Genomic DNA, 22,217 nt, shown 5'->3' on the forward strand with positions numbered 1-22,217 from the left:
AAACCCTATCTCTACTAAAAATACAAAAAATTACCTGGGCATGGTGTCGGGCGTCTGTAGTCCCAGCTACTGGGGAGGCTAAGGCAGGAGGATGGCGTGAACCCGGGAGGCAGAGCTTACAGTGAGCCAAGATAGCGCCACTGCACTCCAGCCTGGGTGACAGATCGAGACTGTCTCAAAAAAAAAAAAAAAAAAGAAAAAGAAATTTCAGGTAAAGCATCACATGCATGTTTCCAAAGGCGAAGCAGACATTTCCAATTATTTTACTTTTCTATTTAGCCCAGTAGCCTTTAATACATGCGAGATAACTTTCTTTTATCTTTATGTTCTCTCTAAAAAAATATCATTGTCAGGTTGAGTGACAACTGTCCGCCAAGGGAGCGTAGGGAAGATCTGCCCTGGTTTCCAAGTGCCTAGGGTCAGGTCCTGGCTCTTCCACTTACTAGCAGCCTCTTTACTTCCCCATCCTCCACTTCCTCATCTGTGAAATGGGATGGTCATAGATCCCTACATTGTAGGATTACATGAGTAAATGCAGTGCTGTGTACTTATAAAACAGTAACTTACTGTTCAGGCATTGATTTCTGAATTTTCTTGGAGAGCAGTTCCCACATTTTGTGACTTTGCTTTTGTCACTCTGCTGGTCATGACAGCTGCCTTTCTCTGCTCATTTGATATTTTCTACCAGTATAAAAACTGACAAAGGCAGGAATGCATCCACACATGTAGCACATGGATTGTTGGAGTTTGACTCATAGTGATTTGAGTTTTTATGACAGCATCTCCAAAAACAGATCTGCCTCCCCTTCTTTAGACACATTCTCCTTATAGGATACAATGGCAGAGGAGGCCTGGCAGGGAACTGCTGAAGAGTAGGGGTTCTGGACAAGTTCTTGGCTGGTTCTAATTCCAGCTTTAGCACTTAAAGGATATGTGGCCTTGAGAAATCAATCTTTCTATGTCTCTGTTTCTTTGCCTGTACAATGGGAAACGATAGTAGTTCCTTTCTCATAGGGTTGTTGTGACGATTAATAAAAACAGAGTGCTTAGAAGATGGATGACACGTAGGAAGTACATACGTGTTGGCCATTATTCTTTAAGGAAGTTGTGAGCCTGGAACTTGGGCCTAGAGATACTCAGGACCAGAAGAGAGAGAGAGAGAGAGATATAGAGAGAGAGAGAGAAAGAGAGAGAGAGAGAGAGATACAGAGAGAGAGAGAGAGATACAGAGAGAGAGAGAGAGAGAGAGAGAGAAGGAAGGAAGGAAGGAAGGAGACAGAGAGAGAGAGAAAGGGGAACATCACACACCGGGGCCTATCACGGGGAGGGGGGAGGGGAGAGGGATTGCATTGGGAGTTATACCTGATATAAATGATGAGTTGATGGGTGCTGACGAGTTGATGGGTGCAGCACACCAACATGGCACAAGTATACATATGTAACAAACCTGCACGTTATGCACATGTACCCTAGAACTTAAAGTATAAAAAAAGAAAGAAAGAAAAAGGAAAGAGAGAGAGAGAAAGAAAGAAAGAAAGAAAGAAGAAAGGGAAGGAAGGAAGGAAGGAAGGAAGGAAGGAAGGAAGAAAGAAAGGGAGAGAGAGAGAAAAGGGCACAGCAGAATGGTTGACAATTGGGCTCTGCATTTCAGAGCGCCTGGGTTTGAACCCTGATCCTACCTCTTCCCAGTTGTGTAGGGTTGGGCAAGTCATTTGATATCTTAGAAACTCTATACCCTCGTTCTATAAATGGAAAATCTCTGCTTCAAAGAGTTGTTATGATGACCACATGAGATACTTCATGGAAGGGCAGTCTAAATGGGGAGAGGGGACCTGTAAAACCCATGTAGGAGGCTGGGTGCGGTGGCTCACGCCTGTAATCCCAGCATTTTGGGAGGCCGAGGTGGGTGGATCATGAGGTTAGGAGTTAGAAAGACTAAAGCCTGGCCAGTATGGTGAAACCTCGTCTCTACATAAAAAAAAAAAAAAACATTAACCGGGCGTGCTTGTGCATGCCGGTAGTCCCAGCTACTCAGGAAGCTAAGGGAAAAGAACCGCTTGAACCCAGAAGGCGGAGGTTGCAGTGAGCCGAGACCATGCCACTGCACTCCAGCCTGGGTGACAGAGCAAGACTCAGTCTCAAAAAACAAACAAACAAACAAACAAACAAACAAAAAACCCATGCAGGAGGAAACCCACCCAGAACAAAGACTTTGTTATTGTGTGTCTTGAGAAGTGAAATTGGAAGATAGAGCAATGAGGCCAGGTCCAGGGAGGCCTGGAGGAGTTTGGCCACATGGAGTTCCTGGGGATCATTTTAACCTAGAGGATGACCAGATGAAAACAATGTTCTAGAAAAACTAAGGTGGTTATGGGGAGAGTGATATGTAAAATCACTGATTTTGGATCAGGGATCAAGGTTGGGGGGACCATTGATTGTAGTTACCAGTAATGGCTGTGGGAAAAGATGAAGAAGGTAAATGAAAATCTCATGTTTGTAAAGATCTAGGATGCTATTCCTCATTCAACAAACATCTCATTGAGCATCTGCTACGTTCCAGGCATTGTTCTAGGCACCAGCTAAATTTTTTTTTTTTTTTTGAGACGGAGCCTCTCTCTGTCGCCCAGGCTGGAGTGCAGTGGTGCAATCTTGGCTCACTGCAACTTCCGCCTGCCAGGTTCAGGTGATTCTCCCACATCAGCCTCCCAAGTAGCCAGGACTGCAGGCATGTGTCACCACGACTGGCTAATTTTTCTTTTTCTTTTTTTTTTGTATTTTTTGTAGAGACAGGGTTTCACTATGTTGGCCAGGCTAGTCTCAAACTCCTGACCTCAAATGATCGACCTACCTCAGCCTCCCAAAGTGCTGAGATTACAGGCATTAGCCAAATTCTCTATTACATACTTAACATATTGTATTACTATTATACATTTGTCACAACTAAAAAAACTGCCATTGGCACATCACGAATTGCATTTTAATTGTTTACATGCATGCCCACCTCCACTACCAAGAAAATGAAAACTGTCTGTCTTTCTTATACAAGGCCTAGCACTTACAGTCCTAGATAAAATTCCGGAAATTGAATCAAAGCTTTCTCTCTCTCTAGACAAGGCTCATTACAGTGTTCTCATTTTAAGTATTCATTGAAAAATAGCACACATATTACCGAAACATACAAAAGAGATAAAGATCACCTGAAATCCCATCACCAAGGGGTGACCTCTGTTAACATTTTGGTGAACATTCTTCTGAATGTCGCTCTAAGTGCTACAGACGTGTACACAATTTTACATAACTTCTTTCCATAGTATTTTGTTTGCATGTCTTCTTTTCCAAAATCATTTATTCTTCTGAGTGTCACAAAGAAGGCTGAAACCCTTAAATGTACTTGGGTCGCTTGGCAATGGGGTGAGCTCGAGTGTGTCCTGGCAAAGCTGCGCTTTGATTTCCATTATAGCAATATTAGCACATAGCCCTGTTACCTCCTGGTGTATTTCTCTCTCTGAACAGACCATCAGCTACTGAACGGTAAGGACTGGTTTTTCTGTTTGTTTGGGGGTTTTTTTGTTTTTGTTTTTTGGCTTTTATGAATAGCACTGTGCACCTAGCAAGCACATACATGTTCATTTAGCGAGTGAATTGGTACCATCCCAGGAGAGCCTTTGAGGGAGGAAATCTCAGCTCCCAGGTCTGAATGGTGAGGTCCGATTGCTGTTTGAATGAAGATGCAGTTTGTGTGCATGAGAAATAAGGTATACTGGCATGTTTACACTCTCTGTCATTTTCTCATCTCACTCACGAGTGTTTTCCCTTACTTAACAACAGGGGAAGCAGTTATTGCTTCCGATAAATTTGTTGATAACAGAATCAAAACATGTTTTTAAGAAAAGGTAGAGGTGTCAGGGAATGGATCTCCTCAGCTTTGAGTATAACACTGGAGAGCAGCTATACTTCTCTGAATATATAGTGAGCCAGCCCCTGACCTGGAAGAGGGGTAACCTGGTGTGGCAGTTTCAATGTTGTTCTACTGGATATTGAGAGAGGTGTGAGAGGCTTTGGAATCTTACATAGTAGCCAAAGGTTCATTGCAGAGACAAGGTATAGTGCAAAGAGGAACAATAATATTCAGATTTTTCCTACTGAAATCTGTAGCAATTATGACCCAGACATCAAGATCCCAGAGTGATCCATCTTTTCCCTCATCCTGAGCCTGGATTATCTAAGTTTCAAGAAAGGAAGAAAAGTTCCTCTTTATAGGGAATGAGTACAACTCAGGGATTAATTTAAAAGTGCTTTCAGTAGGTGGAAACAGTGGCATTTTGTTATTTGCTGTTTTTGTTTCAGCAGTTATGGGTCCTACATGATAAAGCCCACATCTAAAAACTTACCAGTAGAACTGGAATTTCAGTAGTTGGAACAGCAGTCATTTCCCAGTTTAATTTTAATTTTTAAGTAGCAGTAAAAATCTAGCTGTTTAAAAGCACTGCTTTGCATATCTATAATTGTATATTTATACAGATTGTTCCTGGAAGGATATTTGAGCAATTGCTATTAGTAGTTGCCTCTAGGAAGGGAAAGAGAGGACTGGGTGGAAAGAGACAGGGAGAGAAGGAAAATGATTTTTGGTGTTTTTTTTCACCCTATGTTTTTACCTATTTAAAAGCAAAGTATATTAAAAATAAAATAATGTTCATTTTTCAAAATAAAATAAAAGGCTCATTCCAAAGTCTTGCTGGCGCCTGCCCTTGCTGTGACCTTCAGCCATGTGTGTATTAAGTGACAGTTTACGTGATGAAAGTACTAAAAGTGACATTCTGCCCCTTCTTTTCTTCTCCCTATCTTTGGAATAGAGTAAATGAGCTGAGGTTTGCTAACGAGTATGGATCTGAGAAGCTGACGTAGAACTCGAGTACGATTTCCTTTTTGGCCAGAGCCCAGGTATGCTAGGTGAACATAGCCAGTTAAAGATTTATCATAAACCTCTTCACCAGGTTCAAGTTTACACCTGTATTAGGGAAATCAGCTCAAGAGCAAATTTTCTGGAAACGATTTTATTTTTATTGAGGTGAAATTCACATGGCATAAAACTGACCATTTTAAAGTGAACGTTTCAGTGGTCTTTACTGCATTCACTACAGATGTGCTTTTGTACAACCATCGCCTCTATCTAGTTCCAAAACATTGTCATCACCCCAAAAGAAAACTCCTGTACCCATTAGGCAGTTACTCCCCTCCCCACCACTTTTTCCCAGTCCCTCGAAACTGCCAATCTGCTTTCTGTCTCTATGCATTTGCCTGTTCTGGATATTTTATATGAATGGAGTTATACACTATTAGCATTTTGTGTCTGGCTTCTTTATTTAGTATCATGATTTTTAAGGTTGATCCAGTTCGTACCATTTGTCAGTGCAGTTGTGTTGCTCAACAACAGGGATTCGTGCTGACAAATACATCATTAGGTGATGTTGTCATTGTGTGAACCTCATGGGGGAGTACTACACAAACCTAGATGGTATAGCTTACTACTAACACCGAGGCTATATGGCATAGCCTGTTGCTCCTAGGCTACAAACCTGTATAGCATGTGACTATACTGAATTCTGTAGGCACTTGTAACACGGTAAGTGTTTGAGTGTCTAAACATATCTAAACATAGAAAAGGTCATGTATTGTGCTTCATGTTATGGAGGCTACAGTGTCACCAGGTGACAGGAATTTTTCAGCTCTGTTGCAATCTTATGGGACCACCGTCACGTATGCAGTCTGTCATTGACCCAAACGTCATTCTGTGGTGCATGACTGTACTTCATTTCTTTTGTGGCTGAATAATGTTACATTGTATGGCTATATCACATTCTGTTTAGCCAGTCATCTGTTAATGGACATTCAGGTCATTTCCATCTTGGGCTATTATGAATAGTTCTGCAAAGAACATTCATGTATGAATATTTGAGTACTTGTTTTTAATCCTTTTGCATCTTGGTACATTTTAAGGGGAGTTTGATAGGAATGATCCCAAATCTTGGAAGCAGTAGTGGCCAGTTTTCTTAACCCCTCCCAGAAATTACTGGGCCGGTACCCAGTAGTATTTATGTCATGGCAAGCTATGGCATGGGCACCATTGAATGGCCTTAGGTGACAGCTGGTAGCAGAGTTCATCTGGTGCCTTTCTTCCTCTCTTGTTTGCTTTCTCTCCCACTCTTAGATCCTTCCCTTTTTCTACTGCTTTTCTTCTGCTATTGTTGGCCGTAATTTGAACAGAGGACCATATGGCCGTTGCTTAGCCTGCTGGTAGAAATTTACCTCAGATTTGCCAAATTCTCCAGGAAAAAGAGTATGAACAGTGCTAAGAACACAGGCTTCAAGCTTCAGCCATGTTAGTTCTGTCTTCCTGCAAAAAGATACAAAGTCCTTTGTGGCTCAGGGATCACATAATGTTTGCAAGGCATGTCTGGATTATATTTTGTAAGCAGAAGGGAGAACTGCTCCAAGCCCACTGAGAAGCACTGGTGGAGCCATGTGCTAGGTGCGTGGTCACTTGCCATGCCCTGAGGGAGACCCCAAGGTGAGCACACCCTGTCCACTACAGCCATGGCTGGAACTTTTTCCCCGTGAAAGTTGAAAGTCAGTATATTTTTCTTTTTTCCTCTTCTTCTTCTTCTTTTTTTTTTTTTTTTGAGATGAGTTTTTGCTATGTTGTCCAAGCTGGTCTCAAACTCCTGGGCTCAAGCAATCTCCCACCTCAGCCTCCTGAGTAGCTGGGATTATAGGCACGTGCCACCATGCCCGACTGGAAATCAGAATCTTCAAGGTTGCCATGTGACCATCGCCTTTTCTGAGAGCATCCCATGATTGGGTGGTGCTTGGCTTTGTTTTGATAGCTTCCCATTTTCCTCTTGCTAGGCAAATGGCATTTTCAGGTGAAAGAGAACTCTACTTTTGATTTCAAGTCAGTCCCTATGATGTTTACATCATCAGAAATGATGTGAGCAACCACATGGGACCAATGGAGGAGGGACTGGAAAGCAATGATGCTCTGGGCCTGTCCTCCATCAGCTGGACTTTTGAAATTGTTACCTGGTCATTTTGAAGTTAAGAATATACTTATTAGGGTGATGGTTTATTCTACACATGTAGCACCTCCTTTTAGTTATAGTTCTGAAAACATACATATATACAGACACACACACACACACACACACACACACATATACACACACATGAGTTCTCCCTGACAGGACCTGAAACCTTAAAAATTGGAGCAGGTGAAAAAATGGTCTTAATGTTTTATGCTAGTATTTTTATTTCCCATAAAAGAATCTCTGTTACATTCCCAGGAAATAGAGGTTTATTGCTATTTCTATTTATTGTTCAGAGAAATGGAAGAGAGGCAGTTTAAGAGATTCTTACCCAAGGCAGTAGACACTGTCTTTAAGCAGATATTACATTTCTCAGCTCCTAGCTAGTTTTCAACAGCCTTTCAAAATACATGTTCTGCTTGACAAATGTATACTCTCAAGTAGCTGGAGTACTTGCTGTCTAGAAGGCACCCGCATCCTTCACCCTGTTCCAAGCAGGCCTTGAGAAATTCAGCCCTCATGGGCTCATCAGATCGGCCATTGAGTCTAGCCCTGATTGCAGTGGCAGGTGTGGGGGCCATTCAGAGCCATCCTCCAAACATCATTAGTGGAAGTTCTTGGACTCTCAATTCTAATACTTCTGGGAATGGGGTCTGAGTTGGTATTAAGTCCACAACAGACCATCTTCTATTTCTTTTGTGCTCACCGTCATATGTAGCAGCATTTGCCATGGGATTCCTGCATAATAAATTGTTAATCAGTTAATCCAGAGGAAAGGAAAACAACCTGACTCCTTTTAGTTTCCTGTTCACATCCTGGTCATGGATATGGGGAGTGGGGGAACACTCCAGTACTAGCTAAAGGAGAAGGGTTCTTGACCTTGAGAATTGGTTACCAAAACACCAGGGGTTTGGTCTAGGTCCTGCTGCTCGCTGCACAGAAAGTCAATGACTGAGACAATTATTGCCAAGGAAGAAGGCTTTAATCGGATGCTTCAGCCAAGGAGATGGGAGATCAATCTCAAATGTATCTCCCTGACTTTCCAAAATTAGAGATTTATATAGTACAGACGAAATGTAACAATGTGTAATGAAACAGGAACTAAGGAGGGGGTAAGGAAGCAATCATGATGAATGAGGGGTCTGGCATCTCATTGTCTGGATGGATGATTTAGTGAGTTTCAGTTGTTTGATTTTCTTTTTTTCTGAGAGTCATAAGGGTCCTTTTCTGAGAAAGGAACTCAGATAAAACAATTATTTTTGGGCCTTGTTACATTTTAAGGGGAGTTTGCTAAGAACTATCCTATCAAGCTTTAAGACCGGAAGGGGCCAATGTCTATGTTTATCCAAAAAAAAAAAAAAAATTCCTCTCTATGGAACTATGGGGTCAGTTTCAAGTCCCTAACATTCCTAACAGAACTCTGTGGGACTGGTTTAGAAATAAGGATTAGAAATTCAAAACGTGCAATGGCCTCTATTTATGAAAACTATGACCAAAGTAACTAAAACTCTAAGTGTATATGATATATACTTAAAACAGAGGAAAGATAGGATTTATTGCCAAATACCAGGTTGTAGAGGACTTAGAAAATGGCTGCTGCCCTGCCTGCCTTCTGCTTTCCTGATGAAGGCTGACCCTCTGTTGCTGTTATGGGCCACTCTGTTGCTAAAACTTGTTTGTTGTGCAGTAATTGTTTTCCAAAGACAACAAGAACCTTCACTTAAAATAGCAGTTCAGAGGCTTGCTCTGGCTTTCAGTGTGTCCAGCATGGCCATTAAGACAGCAAAGTCAGCAACTGACCTACATGGACATGGGTTATTATGCAAGGTCTAATTCAAGGTTACATACCCAGGCTCCACATAAGCCTTTCAAAATCATCGAGGCATTTTTCATAAATCTGAGATGTAAAATATGTATAGCATTGAGACCCCCTTTTCCCCAGAGTGGGAAGACATTGCACCCACATGAATGTTTTGATTTCCCCACCCAGTCAGTATGTGTCTTCTGACCTTGTATTGCTTTTCTGGCTAATGGCAGCATAGAATTTCAGAAGCTGAAAAGTAGTTTTTAAAAATAATCCTTGAAAAGTGCTTAGCCTAACAAATTTGCCGTTTCACATTCTGTTTTGTACTCTATTCTTTCTTATGTTGACCTCATACCCATGGTGTTTGCCATGACATGCTAAAAAAGAAAATTGTGGACTCATTTGAGTGACTTGCTTTAAATAAAAAGCATGGACTGTGGCCAGTCAATATTTGTCAACTCCTAGGTGTCTGATTTGGGACCTGGCAACACTGAACAGCCTGGATGAAGATGAAGGTCAACATTCAACAATATCCACTTGCTAGACCAACATTCTTATCACTACTAATAGATGGGGCCTTTTTGGTCAAGGAGAGGTTTTCAAGTGCCTAAATCATTTCTGCCTTAAAGATGTTGAAACTGTGGCCCAACTCTTATAACAAAAAATAACATAAGGAAAGTCTGGGTTTTTTAATCCATGGGTTGCAAACTCCTGGTCCTAGGAAGGCCAGGCTAGTAGCACAGTTGCATGTCGTCAGTTCAAGCATGAGAACAGGTGGCAACTGACACACTTATGGAGGGATGGGAACCCTTGCGGACTGGAACTGTCTGTGCTGCATAAAGTGAGCAGTCACCTCGTGTCTCTAAACAGTGATTCCCGTGGTGGAATCCACATGTCAGGGGCTGAGCTAATACGTTGAAGGCTTGCGTTGAAGGTAGCTTGTTAGCAGAATCTGATCCACATTCAGGTCACCCTTCTCTTGTGCTCCTTCTTTCTCTTTTGCACAGAATGAGTATTCTAATGAGTATTCTCCCACATTCTACCTCCACCGTTTTATTACACAAGATTGGGAAATCCATGTTCTCTAGGAATAATTGAATGACAAGATAAGATGACATTAAATTCAGGACCTCAACTTACCCAAACCCTGGAACTTAAATTTGTTATTTTTTTTTTTCTTGGAGCTCCTTAGCTTGAGTCCTGGCCAGGGATAAAGTACTCTAGTTAACAGTCTATTAAAAGGATATTTTATAAAGTCTCCAAAGTCTTATTCCATTTGCTATTAATAACAACCTAAATCTGAAATGATTTTGTTTCTATTTATTTTTCATCCACGTGTATAGCCATGAACTTATTTTGTACTTTAGTTTATGACAAATACAGTTTCTCTTTTTTTCTTTTTCCTTTTATTTTCTTTTTTTTAATGAATCTATTGTAAAAAAGGATTCAAAGGAAAGCTTGAATTTTCTTGAACATATCTGAGCAACAGTTTCAATACTGAAAATTGATTTTTTAAATGTTTTATTTAAAAAAATTTATAGTAAAGAAAGAACATGCTCTGAACTGTCTTAAAATCCCTCTGGATATTTTATAAGTGTCCGTTATCTCAGTGTCTCAACAAGCATTGATTAGATGCATAAAATTTCTCCCTAGTTTTTTAATGTAATGATTTACATTCAGTTCACAATAGTTCTCTACATAGTCTTTACCTTTGAAGGAACACCTCATGCTCTTGTTCTGTAGTGTCTGTTTTTGCCTCTTTACAATGAAGGAGGCAGGAATCAGAGAAACAAACCCATGATTGGAGGTTTAAAGTCAGAGCAGTCCTGTAAGCATCAAAGCTTGGGTTCACACGCATTTGAGAAAAGAAAATTTGTCCTCTGTGGTTAATTGGGCAGGCAAAGCCTGGGCCCACTCCAGGCCTTAGTTTCCTGTGTGTAAAATGAAGCATTTGCATCAGATGGTCTATAAAGTCCCTCTGGCTCTCAGATATTCTGTGGTCTGTAAAATGCAGATAATCTCTATTCTCCCAGGTTAGTGGGAGACCTAGGGCAAACTGAGATAACAGACATGCAAACTTCAGAACACAAGATGTTAATTTTCTTATGATGATTATGAAACTAATGAGAATCTAAAATGCCTTCCCCAGAAGCTGACAGCGGACCATTTAAAATGTTTTAAAGGGAAGAGAAAATGTAAGTTATGTTAGATTATTGCAGGTATCAGGACAGTAGAGACACCGAGCATTTACATGTGTGTGCCTGAAATTCAGCTCGGTAATTACACATATTAGGCAGCCTGGAAAAGCAGGTATTGCTCACCTACTCATTTTACAGATAAAAAAATGAAGCCCAGTAGTTGCCTAGTTTGCCCAGGGTAACTTCTGTTCAGTGTCAGAGCTGGAATTTGACTCCAGTGCTCTTCAGCTCCAAAATCCTTAACTGCTGTGAGTTGCCCGATAGGTGTATAGAATACGCCAAGACACATGGGGGACAAAACAGTGAAGACTCTTATTTTTCCCTATTGCTACTTTTATTATCCTCCATCAGAGCTCCCTTTTCCACCTTAATGCTGTCTTTTAGAGACAGGTTCTTACTCTTGTCACTCTGTCACCTGGCTGGAGTACAATGGCGTGATTATAGCTTACTGCAGCCTTGAACTCCTGGGCTCAAGCAATCCTCCCACCTCAGCCTCCAAAGTAGCTAGGACTTGCAGTCCTAGCACTGCCACACCTGGCTATTTTATTTTCTGTAGAGACGGGGTCTCAGTATGTTGCCTAGGCTGGTCTTGAACTCCTAGCCTCAAGCGATGATCCTCCTGCCTTGGCTTCTCAAAGTGTTAAGATTTAAGGTGTGAGCCACTGTGCCCAGTCTGATGATATCTTAGATTACATAGCTTCCTTGTCACTTTCAGCTCTTCGAAGTCCAGTCCTATTAAAAATTCTATTCCCACATCCATTTCAGAGCTTCACCCTTTCCTATGTCAGGCCCAACCCAAATTGGAGACCTGCAATGAGGCTGATCTTTCTTATCTCCTTTCTGTCCTTTGGGGCTCCTTTGGGGTCTTGGACAGGGGGTGGGGGATTAGAAGTCAACGGGACAAGGTGTTATATAACTGGCGTTGTCATGCTTCTTTCTGCTAACACTGGCTGGAGATTTTTAGTGGGGATGGGGGCTACATTTGGAGTTCTTTGACCAAAGTGCAGTTTCTGGTTAACCTCTTGCAACCCACCCTTCCCCATTTTCCAGAATCAGGCCCTGCTTCCTCATGGTCTCCTCATAGCTTGTTACTAATGAAGTCCCTCCTACTCAGCAGGCACCTTTCTCAGGTGGGCTCATCAAGATGCTTGGGTGTGGGTACCATCCGTGGACATTTACGCACCTCCAGTGAGCTGAACAGTGGAGGTTCACACCAAATCACTTCTGTCTTCTCCTTCACCTGCCATCAAGGGTGGCTCCAGCCAGCTTCCTGCCTTCCTGATTCAGTGGGCTCCAGACTTTTTTCCATGAATGCTTCCAAGCTCCAGGATACATCAAAAGCTTCTCTTGGCTGGCACAGCAGCGGTAGGGCCTGAGTTTCCCCACTCTGTAAATATCTAGGCAGAAAGTGGGGAGGCTGTTCCTCCTTCTAGCAGGATCCTCTAATCCTTGCAGCAGAGCAGAGGAGAACACCACTCTCCTGCTGTGTGAAGAGCTCCCTGCTGACTCTCAGCTCTCCATTTTCCAATGTCTGATTTTAGAGTTGGGTAGGCCGTAGGGTTGATAGTCATCAGGTAGAGTCTACCATCTTTTGATAAGTTCTGCAAGGATATTCCTAGCACCCTTCTTTGGAAGATGGGAACACTTCTTTCCAATGTTCTCAGCTTGGAGGTTTTAGCCAAAAATTCCAAGACACTTGGAAAAGTCCCATTCTATATTCTGGAAACTTTGGTCCTGGCTAGGTAGTTGTTCTGAATGGCAATTACTACATTTATAAATGACTCTGCACATTCAAAGCACGCAGGCCTGGGAAGGTAGCGGTGGCTGGGAATTTAGCTAGCACATGGTTCTCTTTTTTTATAGCTAGCCCCATGCCCTCAGCCTTCTTTTCCAGAGAGGCATCTTCACAGAGTAAGACATCTTTGGGGCCCTTATTCATCTCTGATGGGAAATTCCAGGAAGGCAGAAATAGTTCTCAAGGAGAACATAGGTGCCCAGGCTGAGAGAAGCTTAAGTGCTGCCCAGGAGATGACTTCTCTCTTAACTTTCTGTCCCCTAACAATAGTCTTTATTTTCAAGTTATGTGTTTGCTTCTTTCACAGCTCTGGGATGTCTGGGCACTGAGGTGCTTGTGAAGAGCCCAAGACCTAACTCTGCTCCCAACCAAGGAAAAAGGGAGTCTATTGAGTGGCTCCCATGTACCAAGCATTGTATTATGCAGAACACTTTACAGTGCATGATCTCTTTTCTTTTTTCCTGAAAGCAACATGTCCCCTTCTTCCACTTACTTTTGCAGCCCCGGTGTCCATAGCCCTATGCTAAAATACATAAATAAATAAACAAATAAATATATTAAGAGTGACAGGCAAGATCCCTATTGTCAAGGATATTAATTGCCTTTGAACAAAATGATACCAATTTGGAAGCGGCTATGTAGATGGATGTTAATTTAACCTGGATGTGAGTAGCCAAATACCTGCTTTTTTTCTGGCTTTTGATGCCAAGGGTGAAGGGCTCAGGGTCAAATGTTTAAGGTCAGGCTTTTTCTGTCTCTCTTTTTTTTTTTTTTTTTTTTCCCACATTAGGTCATTATTTTTCCTGGGTAGGACACTGGAGAGTTGCTCGTGGGTTTTATTTCCTCGATGCCACTGCATATTCACCTATTTCTGACGTTGGCAATAATTCCAGTGCCAATCACCAGCTTTCTATATTTATCGGCAGCTGCTTCAGTGATGTGGAAACAATTTTCTCAACAGCTGAAAAACATGAAGATAGAGAGTAGGACATTTTGTTCTTTATGAAAGAGCTTCGTTGGAGTGAGCGTGGAAGGAGTGAGCAATCTAGCACGAACCTTTTGTCTCTGCATCTTTTCCACTCTCTCCAGCACAATGTCAGACTGGAGTGAAGACCATGGCTTTGTCCAGACAGAAGTGGGTAGGCTCTGTGAAATACACCAGAATACTTTGGGTCAGGATTCTGACGTGGGCTGGTATTCTCTTATCTAGGTGATGCTCTTTGTTGATTTGCTTCATTTGTATCTTAAGGTTTGGCAGGAAGGAGGCTTAACCCTAGCCTTTACTTCCAGCCCAACCTTACCAGCTGGCTGGCTTTAAACATTCAGTGAATATTTTTCTATGAAACATGTAGTGTGGCTGTCCCCCATGAGGCACCATGCAGGGCACAGAAGATCTGAGTGGCATAGACACCACCTGTGAAGTCAGAGGGCTTCCGGTCTGCAAGGCACTTTAACTAGAATTATTGTGAAGACTAAATGGTACCATGTTTACAAAGCCCTCACATGGTACCTGATTCTAGAAAGCCCTCAGTGCAGAATGATCATAGTGGAGAGGCAGGAAAACTGAGTCTAGAGACTGGGAGCCTAAGGTGAACCCGCGGCTGACTTCTTAGAATTAAACCAAAAGGAAAACTTCAGCCTCTGATTGGCTGTGGGCCAATCCTTCATTTGTATAGCGCGTAACTCCCCTTCAGCCTCTGATTGGCCGTGGGCCAATCCTTCATTTGTATAGGGTGTAACTCCACTTCAGCCTCTGATTGGCTGCAGGCCAAGCCCTCAAGACTTTCTATCCCCTAACAGTGGTTTTTATTTTCAAGTTGTGTGTTTGCTTCTTTCACAGCTCTGGGATGTCTGGTCACTGAGGTGCTTGTAAAGAGCCCAAGACCTAACTCTGCCCCCAACCAAGGAAAACGGGAGTCTATTGAGAGGCTCGTATGTACCAAGCATTGTATTATGCAAAACACTTTACAGTGCATGATCTCTTTTCTTTTTTCCTGAAAGCAACATGTCCCCTTCTTCCACTTACTTTTGCAGCCCCGGTGTCCATAGCCCTATGCTAAAATACATAAATAAATAAACAAATAAATATATTAAGAGTGACAGGCAAGATCCCTATTGTCAAGGATATTAATTGCCTTTGAACAAAATGATACCAATTTGGAAGCGGCTATGTAGATGGATGTTAATTTAACCTGGATGTGAGTAGCCAAATACCTGCTTTTTTTCTGGCTTTTGATGCCAAGGGTGAAGGGCTCAGGGTCAAATGTTTAAGGTCAGGCTTTTTCTGTCTCTCTTTTTTTTTTTTTTTTTTTTTTCCCACATTAGGTCATTATTTTTCCTGGGTAGGACACTGGAGAGTTGCTCGTGGGTTTTATTTCCTCGATGCCACTGCATATTCACCTATTTCTGACGTTGGCAATAATTCCAGTGCCAATCACCAGCTTTCTATATTTATCGGCAGCTGCTTCAGTGATGTGGAAACAATTTTCTCAACAGCTGAAAAACATGAAGATAGAGAGTAGGACATTTTGTTCTTTATGAAAGAGCTTCGTTGGAGTGAGCGTGGAAGGAGTGAGCAATCTAGCACGAACCTTTTGTCTCTGCATCTTTTCCACTCTCTCCAGCACAATGTCAGACTGGAGTGAAGACCATGGCTTTGTCCAGACAGAAGTGGGTAGGCTCTGTGAAATACACCAGAATACTTTGGGTCAGGATTCTGACGTGGGCTGGTATTCTCTTATCTAGGTGATGCTCTTTGTTGATTTGCTTCATTTGTATCTTAAGGTTTGGCAGGAAGGAGGCTTAACCCTAGCCTTTACTTCCAGCCCAACCTTACCAGCTGGCTGGCTTTAAACATTCAGTGAATATTTTTCTATGAAACATGTAGTGTGGCTGTCCCCCATGAGGCACCATGCAGGGCACAGAAGATCTGAGTGGCATAGACACCACCTGTGAAGTCAGAGGGCTTCCGGTCTGCAAGGCACTTTAACTAGAATTATTGTGAAGACTAAATGGTACCATGTTTACAAAGCCCTCACATGGTACCTGATTCTAGAAAGCCCTCAGTGCAGAATGATCATAGTGGAGAGGCAGGAAAACTGAGTCTAGAGACTGGGAGCCTAAGGTGAACCCGCGGCTGACTTCTTAGAATTAACCAAAAGGAAAACTTCAGCCTCTGATTGGCTGTGGGCCAATCCTTCATTTGTATAGCGCGTAACTCCCCTTCAGCCTCTGATTGGCCGTGGGCCAATCCTTCATTTGTATAGGTGTAACTCCACTTCAGCCTCTGATTGGCTGCAGGCCAAGCCCTCAAGACTTTCTATCCCCTAACAGTGGTTTTTATTTTCAAGTTGTGTGTTTGCTTCTTTCACAGCTCTGGGATGTCTGGTCACTGAGGTGCTTGTAAAGAGCCCAAGACCTAACTCTGCCCCCAACCAAGGAAAACGGGAGTCTATTGAGAGGCTCGTATGTACCAAGCATTGTATTATGCAAAACACTTTACAGTGCATGATCTCTTTTCTTCCTTATAGCAGCCTAGGCAATGGCTGTTGTCAGCATTTTACAGATGAAGAAATGAGGGTTTGGCGAGAGTAACTTGCCCAAGTCTTCCTGACACCAAAGCCCATGCCGCCCTACCTTCCCCACACCATCCACCTCCCTGGACCTCACTGTTGGTGCAGCGGGGAGACTGCAAACAACTCTGTCAGCCTCCTTGAGCCCGTCTAGTGTCATTTGTAAAAATGAAAAGCCATCTCTGAAAGTTGATTTTCGCCTTTAAAAATTCTGTTGAACAGCAGCTTCCTTATTATTTAAATCTTTGCCGCCACCTAGTGGGAATTATGTAATTAGAAGAATAAAAAAGAAAAATTTCAATTAGACTTGGATTAAAAAACTATCCATTTCATCCTGTAAAAGGCAAAACTATGTAGACGGTGAAATGATCAGTGGTTTCCAGGAATTAGGAGGAGGGAGGGATGAAAAGGCAGGGTTTTTAGGGTAGAGACACTACTGTGTATGATACTATAATAGCGGGTACATGTCATTATATCTTTGTCCAAACTCAGAATGTCCAACATCAAGACTGAATCCTAATGTAAACTGTGGACTCTGGGCTATCATGATGTGTCAATGTCGGTTCATTAATTGTAACAACAGTTCCACTCTGATGGGGGATGTTGCTAACGGGGGAGGCTGTCACGGGTAGGGACTGGGGTTGTATTGGAAATCTCTGTACCTTCTGCTCAATTTTGCTGTGAACCTACACTTGCTCTAAAAATAGTCTTTTTGTAAAAAACTATCAATTTTCTTATATCTATACTGTGCTCCTAACCTTTAAAAATTATATTTTTAAACAAATATCATGGCCTTCCATTTTTATCTTTATAGTAAACTACCAGATGTGAAATTCCTTTTATAAAAATTTTGGTCAGGTGTTGGAATTACTATATACCCCAGCTTTTAAAAAATGCATAATCTTTTGTGACCATCTAACATACACTCATGTGTGAATGACCTTCTAATATGCACTCATATGTGTATTAGATAATGAGCTATACATTAAGAAATTCTAATTTGCAGTATTCAGAACTTATATTTTTAAATGTTATAAATAGTCAAATTTTTTACATTATCATGGTTTAAAAATTCAAACAACACAGAGGATGTGAAGTTAAACAGTAAAGTCCTCCTCCAGAGAGGGAAGTTTCTTCAGAATTTTTAATGTTTTCCCCCAGAAATGTTCTATTCTGGGACTAGGACACACACACCATTTTCTTTACTACTTTTTTATGAATGGGCTTATGCTATGCTTACTGTTCTATGGCCTGCTTTTTTTACTTGATCTATTTTGAACAGCTTTCCATGCCAGAGCACAAATCTGCCTCATTCTTTTGAACAGCACATAGTATTCCATTATCGACTATACTATAATTTATTTAACTGGCCCTTCGCTGATGTCCATATCACCTATTCCCAGTTTTTGTCGTTGGGGAAATGCTGTAGGGAACATATGCGTGCACATATGCGCTTTTGCAAATATATTTGTAGAATAAAATCTTAGACCTAAAATAATTACTGGATCTCAAGGTTATGTGAACACTCACTGATCAAGATCACCAAAAATACACGTCATCAAAAAAAAAAAAAAAAGAGTGGGTCAAGTTTGTTTAACTAGCTGCAGCAATAGGGAAGCCAGAGGAATTGTGAGCCCACTCTGGGTGCAGTTTGGAGGAGTTTTCACAGCTTTTGGGCTTGTGCTGGGTTCTTTTATTTTATTTATTTATTTATTTATTGAAATGGAGCTTCGTTCTTGTTGCCCAGCCTGGAGTGCAATGGCATGATCTCAGCTCACCTCAACCTCTGCCTCCCAGGTTCAAGCAATTCTCCTGCCTCAGCCTCCTGAGTAACTGGGATTACAGGTGCCCGCCACCACGCCCGGCTAATTTTTTGTATTTAGTAGAGACGAGGTTTCACCATGTTACATCAGGCTGATCTTGAACTCCTGACCTCAGGTGATCCATCCACCTCGGCCTCCCAAAGTTCTGGGATTGTAGGCTTGTAATACCGCACCCAGCCCATGTGCTAGGTAATTTTAAAGAGGATTCAAAGGAGCAGAAGCAGTTCTAGGTTAAGCGTTGTCAAGAAGTAGGGCCAGGTCAGTGATTGGGTCTCTTAGGTTTTTCTGGATGGTCAGAGAATTAAAGTTGGGCTAGAAGCATCATTAGGAAAGCAGTGGCAGTCATGGATGTGGTCAGAAGAGGGGGCTGTTTCATCACTTTGGGTTACCAAGTGGCCTCGTCTCTGTCTTGGTCCAAACCCGGCCACTAAGTGGCCTTGCCAGGACATGGCTTTATTCTGTGTGTGTTCTGTATGATCAGTTGGGAGCACCGTGGCCAACCTGACACATGCTTGCTTTCATTCTCTCAGGTACATTGATTTGGAAAATGTCTGTAGATGTTGACGTTGCTTTCCAGAAAGGTTGCACCACTTTACAGTCTTCTGGGTTCTTTTAAATACCCAACTTCCGTAACAGAATGAAGCAGTCAATAATCAGATTAATTATGGCAATTGTAATAATAGCAAATGTTTCTGGTCACTTCCAATGTGCCATCTACTGCTAAATCTATTAAATGCCCTGAATCCTCATCAGAGGCCTGAGACCAGGTGCTGACAATATTCCCACTTCCCTAAGAAGAAACCCAGGCTTCAGAAGGATGTAACTTGCCTTGATCACATAGCTAGCCAACAAGGAGTTAGCTGGGGTTCAGGACTGGGATGTCTTATTCCAGGCCCACACTCTTTACTATGAAGAAATAATTTCTCCTTTATTATCCTTCCAGGAGCCTGCCAAGGAGAATTGAAAGCTAAGGAATTAAGAGCCATTTAACCGATGATCACAAATCTTTGAAAGGCTAGTTTGGGTTGATAAGGAAGGAGGGTCCCATTTACAAAAATGAGATTTACGGGCAGCCTTCCAGGAGTAATCACGTATATAGTGTTAGGCGAGGCATCAGCATAAAGTGCTGAGTTGTTCACAGTGCCTCAATTAATAAATGCCTATGAGACTTTCTTAAAACCACAGCCAAGACACTATAATTAAATATTCTCTGGGCGATCTGTAGCTCATACGGTGCACAAAAAAACCCCAAGTAAGCAGATGGGTGAAGGACACCCATCCCCTTAGATCCACGGACGTTCGTGAAGCTTCCATGCTCTGTCCTTCCGAGGACACAGTGTGTGAGACTTCACCGAGAAAGATTTTGTGCAGGGAAAGAAACTGACCTGAGATGGTGCTTGAGTAAATATTGATTGAGTGTGTGATGGGCACACAGTGGGGTTGAAATTGGGCTGCCTGCTTGGATTTAGCAAAGGAAATGTGTAATAACCACTGGCGGCTGCTCTTTTTCAGATTGTGCCGGCTGTGGAAGAGATATCAAGAATGGGCAGGCGCTGCTGGCGCTGGATAAGCAGTGGCACTTGGGGTGCTTTAAATGCAAGTCCTGCGGGAAGGTCCTCACCGGGGAGTACATCAGCAAGTAAGGCTGGGCGCGGGCACGCATTCCTTTCAGTGGGCACCAGGCATTGTGGTTCTTCTCCAGGTCCTGGTCTCAGGGGCCCCGTGCTGTCAAAGGTGCTGAAATTGTTCACATCCTGCCGTCAGAATGAACTTGTTGCTATAAAACTTTTGAAAAGAATTGTATTCTTCTGCTTTGGCTACTATAAACCTAATGAAATGTTAATCATTGCCGAATTTAACAATGACACTGTTACACTGTATGTCATCACCAATTAAGCATTTAATAATTTCCCTGTTGCTATTCATTCTCCTATGAGGAACTAGTAAGCCTTTGTCCTCCTTCCAGGGCTGGAGTACATTTATAGACGCCCCCCAAAAACATGCAAAGCCTAGGTCTTCATGATGCCCTTTAGGACTGTGCACAAAACAGCCTGCCAGGAAATGGGCTCATGTTCAATAACAGTGGATAATAGCTACAGTTAAGGAAGTGAGGGTTTTTGTAAAAAACAAATGTAGCCTGGCAATGAGGGGAAATCTTCCACTGTATACCTTTTTATGCCTCAAAAAAAACTTTTCTGCTGGGTGCAGTGGTTCACACTTGTAATCTCAACACTTGAGAGGCCAAGGTGGGAGGAGGATCACTTGAGCTCAGGAGTTCGAGACCAGCCTGAGCAACATAGCGAGACCTTATCTCTACTAATATAAATAAATAAATAAATAAATAAATAAATAAGCCAGGCATGGTGGCACATGCCTGTAGTCCCAGCTACTTGGGAGTCTGAGGTGGGAAGATCGCTTGAGCCCAGGAGATTAAGGCTACAGTGAGCTATTATCGCACCACTGCACCCCAGCCAGGGCAACTGAGTGAGACCCTGTCTCAAAAAATAAACAAATACATTAATTAATTCATTCATTTCCCCAACCACATGAAATCACCTATTCAAAAATATTAATGAATGTAGTTTAAAAATATAGTGAAACAAACAAACAAAAGGTTGCTTGGGCCCCACCCGCTAGAAATCTGATTCTACAGGCCCAGGGTAAAGCTGAAACACCTGCATTGAAAGGACAAGAAGGCTGGGTGCAGTGGCTCATGCCTGTAATCCCAGCACTTTGGGAGGCCGAGGCGGGTGGATCATCTGAGGTTGAGAGTTCGAGACCAGCCTGGCCAATATGGTGAAACCCATCTCTACTAAAAATAGAAAAAAGGAGCCGGGTGTGGTATCGGGCACCTACAACCCCAGCTACTTGGGAGGCTGAGGCAGGAGAATTGCTTGATCCCGGGAGGTGGAGGTTGCAGTGAGCTGAGATCGCGCCACTGCACTCCAGCCTGGCGACAGAGCCAGACTCTGTCAAAAAAAAAAAAAAAGAAAAGGCAAGAAGCTCTTCAGGTGACCATGATGGACAAAGTAAGAAGACAGATGCCTGGCTTCTAATGGAACATTGCAAACTGTGCAGTGGTGGGTAACTTGGCAGTCTAGAGTGGCACTCTATAGCTTTACCATGCAATCACACACAGGATATAATACTTTTTCTGTGCTCCAAGGTAAATGGAGGAGGTTGCCTGAGCTGGAGGAGGCAGCCATGGGCCCTGGAGGCCTCCTGAGAGCTGAGGAGGTGGTGTCTGGAGGCTGTTCAGAGGCTGTAGTCTGGCATGTGGGCCCCTTGTGGTGGGGGGATGAATGCTGAGCCCACGTCTGATGGGCTCTGTGTTCTTTTTCTCTTTTTCTTTTTCTTTTTTTTTTGGAGATTGGGTCTCATGCTGTCACCCAGGCTAGATTGCAATGGCGCGATCTTGGCTCACTGCAACCTCCGCCTCCTGGGTTCAAGTAATTCTCCTGCCTCAGCCTCCTGAGTAGCTGGGACTTACAGCTGTGCACCACCACACCTGGCTAATTTTTGTATTTTTTTTAGTAGAAACAGGGCTTCCCCGTGTTGGCCAGACTGGTCTCAAACTCCTGACCTCAGCTGATCCACCCACCTTGGCCTCCCAAAGTGCTGGGATTACAGGCATAAGCCACGGTGCCTGGCCTCAGTGTCATATTATTAAATATACATATTATATACATTAACAATATTTTATAGCTTTGCCTTTATTGTGGTTTTAATGAAATTGTCTCTAGTGTTTTGCCTTCAGGTGTGATATTGCCTATTGATTTGCCAGTATCTTCTTCAGGTTCATTAATACCATTCTTTCTCTGGTTTATTAATTATTGTTATGTGGGCTCAGTGGGCTCAGTGCTCCTCCACGCCCAGGGGGCCTGTGGTGAGACAATGCTGCCAGGCTTTCTGCTCGTTAGCTCTGAGACAGTACAAAATCAGC

The 22,217-nt window shown here is 42.6% G+C and overlaps 1 protein-coding gene across 26 annotated transcripts in view; it reads left to right on the plus strand.

The window, feature by feature from the left end:
• Positions 1–22,217, plus strand: part of ABLIM1 (actin binding LIM protein 1) — a 353,609-nt gene that overhangs the window by 211,920 nt on the left and 119,472 nt on the right. For all 26 annotated transcript variants that reach the window (XM_033181938.1, XM_033181921.1, XM_033181922.1 and 23 more), the window contains one exon: positions 19,787–19,913. In XM_033181938.1, coding sequence (XP_033037829.1) covers positions 19,787–19,913 — 127 coding nt within the window. The remainder of the gene's footprint in view (positions 1–19,786; positions 19,914–22,217) is intronic.

The sequence above is a fragment of the Trachypithecus francoisi genome, unplaced genomic scaffold (assembly GCF_009764315.1).
Source record: "Trachypithecus francoisi isolate TF-2019V2 unplaced genomic scaffold, Tfra_2.0 Contig01579, whole genome shotgun sequence".
Taxonomy (NCBI): Eukaryota; Metazoa; Chordata; class Mammalia; order Primates; family Cercopithecidae; genus Trachypithecus; species Trachypithecus francoisi.